At 45.8% G+C, this 2,360-nt stretch overlaps 1 protein-coding gene across 1 annotated transcript; it reads left to right on the forward strand.

Moving 5' to 3' along the window:
• The first annotated feature begins 798 nt into the window (after positions 1 to 798).
• On the forward strand, positions 799 to 1,734 carry LOC103546338 (olfactory receptor 4D2). Its single transcript, XM_008512845.2, has one exon. It carries the CDS (start codon positions 799 to 801, stop codon positions 1,732 to 1,734), a length of 936 nt encoding a protein of 311 aa, XP_008511067.2.
• Positions 1,735 to 2,360: the final 626 nt, after the last annotated feature.

The raw sequence follows: 2,360 nt of genomic DNA on the forward strand, positions 1-2,360 counted from the left end.
AGACTACCCAGAGGAGAGTGAATACCATTTGTATTTCCAGGCACTGTCCTAGGGGTTTTTTATGTGTCATTCTACTTAAGCCTTCAGAAAATTCTATAAAGTATTTTCATACCTAACTTTCAGATATGGAAACTGAGACCCAGAGAGATTAAGTAACTTGCTCAAGGTTAAGTCTCAAGGAAATAGAAGCCCTGAAATTTGGCTGCAAGTCTGTCGGACTCCGTGTGTCTTCCCACCAGTATATTACACTGAATCTTTGTAGTATATTCTCTTTTTTTTTCAGATTGGCACCTGAGCTACCATCTCTTGCCAATCTTCTTGTTTTTTTCTTCTTCTTCTCCACAAAGCCCCCCAGTACATAGTTGTATATTCTAGTCTGGGGTCTTCTGGTTGTGCCGTGTGGGACACTGCCTCAACATGGCCTGATAAGTGGTGCCATGTCTGTGCCCAGGATCCAAACTGGCAAAACCCCAGGCTGCCGAAGTGGAGTACGCAAACTTAACCACTTGACCACCGGGCCAGTCCCAATATAGTACACTGAATCTTTGAAAAGCTGGTTGCGTGTGTCTCTGGATGGCTTTTAAATATTTCATGAGTGTATATTCCAGCACCAACCTGTAAACTCTCCAGAGACAAGGCCATTTAATCAGCAGCTGGTGATTTGGTCTGCACCTAATGATGCCCATCATATGGACCTGAACAACTCTGTTCTGAGCTCCAGAGCACTAGAAGAGCAAGTGGTGACTTCATGCATCCATGACTGTCGTTCGTTTTCTTTAGGTGCATGGAGAAGACACCATGGAACCAGGGAACCTCACGTGGGTATCAGAATTTGTCTTCTTGGGACTCTCGCAGTCTCAGGAGCTCCAGCTTTTCCTGTTTCTGGTGTTCCTATTTGTCTACACCACCACTGTCATGGGAAACCTCCTCATCATGGTCACGGTGACCTCAGACTCCCAGCTCCACACACCCATGTACTTTCTGCTCCGAAATCTGGCTGTCATAGATCTCTGTTTCTCCTCAGTCACTGTCCCAAAGATGTTAGCGGACTTCCTCTCAGAGAAGAAGGCCATTTCCTACCAGGGCTGCATGACCCAGATCTTCTTCTTCCACTTTCTGGGAGGTGCTATGGTCTTCTTCCTCTCGGTAATGGCCTATGACCGCCTTGTTGCCATCTCTCGGCCCCTCCACTATGTTACCATCATGAACACTCAGCTCTGTATGGGGCTGGTGCTGGCTGGCTGGGTGGGAGGCTTCATCCATTCTATTTCCCAACTGGCTCTGATGCTCCCTCTGCCTTTCTGTGGCCCCAACGTGCTAGATAACTTCTACTGTGATGTCCCACAAGTGCTGAGACTTGCCTGCACTGACACTTCCGTCTTAGAGTTCCTCATGATCTCCAACAGTGGGTTATTGGATGTCATCTGGTTCTTTCTGCTCCTGATGTCCTACTCAGTCATCCTGGTGATGCTGAGGTCCCACTCAGGGCAGGCGAGGAGGAAGGCAGCTTCCACCTGCACCACCCACATCGTCGTGGTGTCCATGGTCTTCATTCCAAGCATTTACCTCTATGCCCGGCCCTTCACCCCCTTCCCCATGGACAAGGCTGTGTCCATTGGACACACGGTCATGACCCCCATGCTCAACCCCATGATCTACACCCTGAGGAACCAGGAGATGAAGGCAGCAGTGAAGAGATTAGGGAGACACTGGCTGGTTTGTAAAAGGGAGTGATAATGGGCAGGTCACTTTCTTTATCTTTGTTTTCCATTTGTAAGGTGGAGAGAGAGATCCTGTATCTTCTCTTTTCATAGCTTGTAGATACGTTGTGAGGATCATTGTAGAAATTAATGAATTTTGAAACTAGGCAACTTACGCAGATTTTTAGGAAAAAGGATAGAGTCCTCTTTGGTGACTAAGGTTTATGATAAAGAGTTCTAAAACTTCTGCAACAATGAGAAATGTTCTCTTGGCCCCTGGAAAGCTACACTCTCCTTTCCCCCTTCCTCTTGTGATGAGGGTATTTCCTCAGTAAGAGCAGTCCTGTGTTAATGTGTTTTGACTTCTCTTCCCAGCACCCCTTTTTGTCTGTGTCCAGAGTGTTGGAAAAAACACAGAACTTGGAGATTTAGTCCTAAATTGAGAGCCCTTGAAGCATTAGTTACAAAAATGGTGACCTTGGATGAGCCACCTGGCCTCTCTTGGACTCACAGATTCTTCCTCACCAAACTGACATAAAATGCTATCTGTACCAATAATTTCACAGATTTGTTATAAGATTCAAATGAAAAATGTGTAAGAATATTTTGTAAACCGTAGAACCTATGTAAGAATTATTGTTATTGTTATTATTATGCCTG

Source organism: Equus przewalskii, chromosome 10 (assembly GCF_037783145.1).
Source record: "Equus przewalskii isolate Varuska chromosome 10, EquPr2, whole genome shotgun sequence".
In the NCBI taxonomy this organism is placed as follows: Eukaryota; Metazoa; Chordata; class Mammalia; order Perissodactyla; family Equidae; genus Equus; species Equus przewalskii.

Coding starts and splice junctions, on each gene's coding strand:
- LOC103546338 (XM_008512845.2), top strand. CDS start 799: ATGGAACCAGGGAACCTCACGTGGGTATCAGAATTTGTCTTCTTGGGA.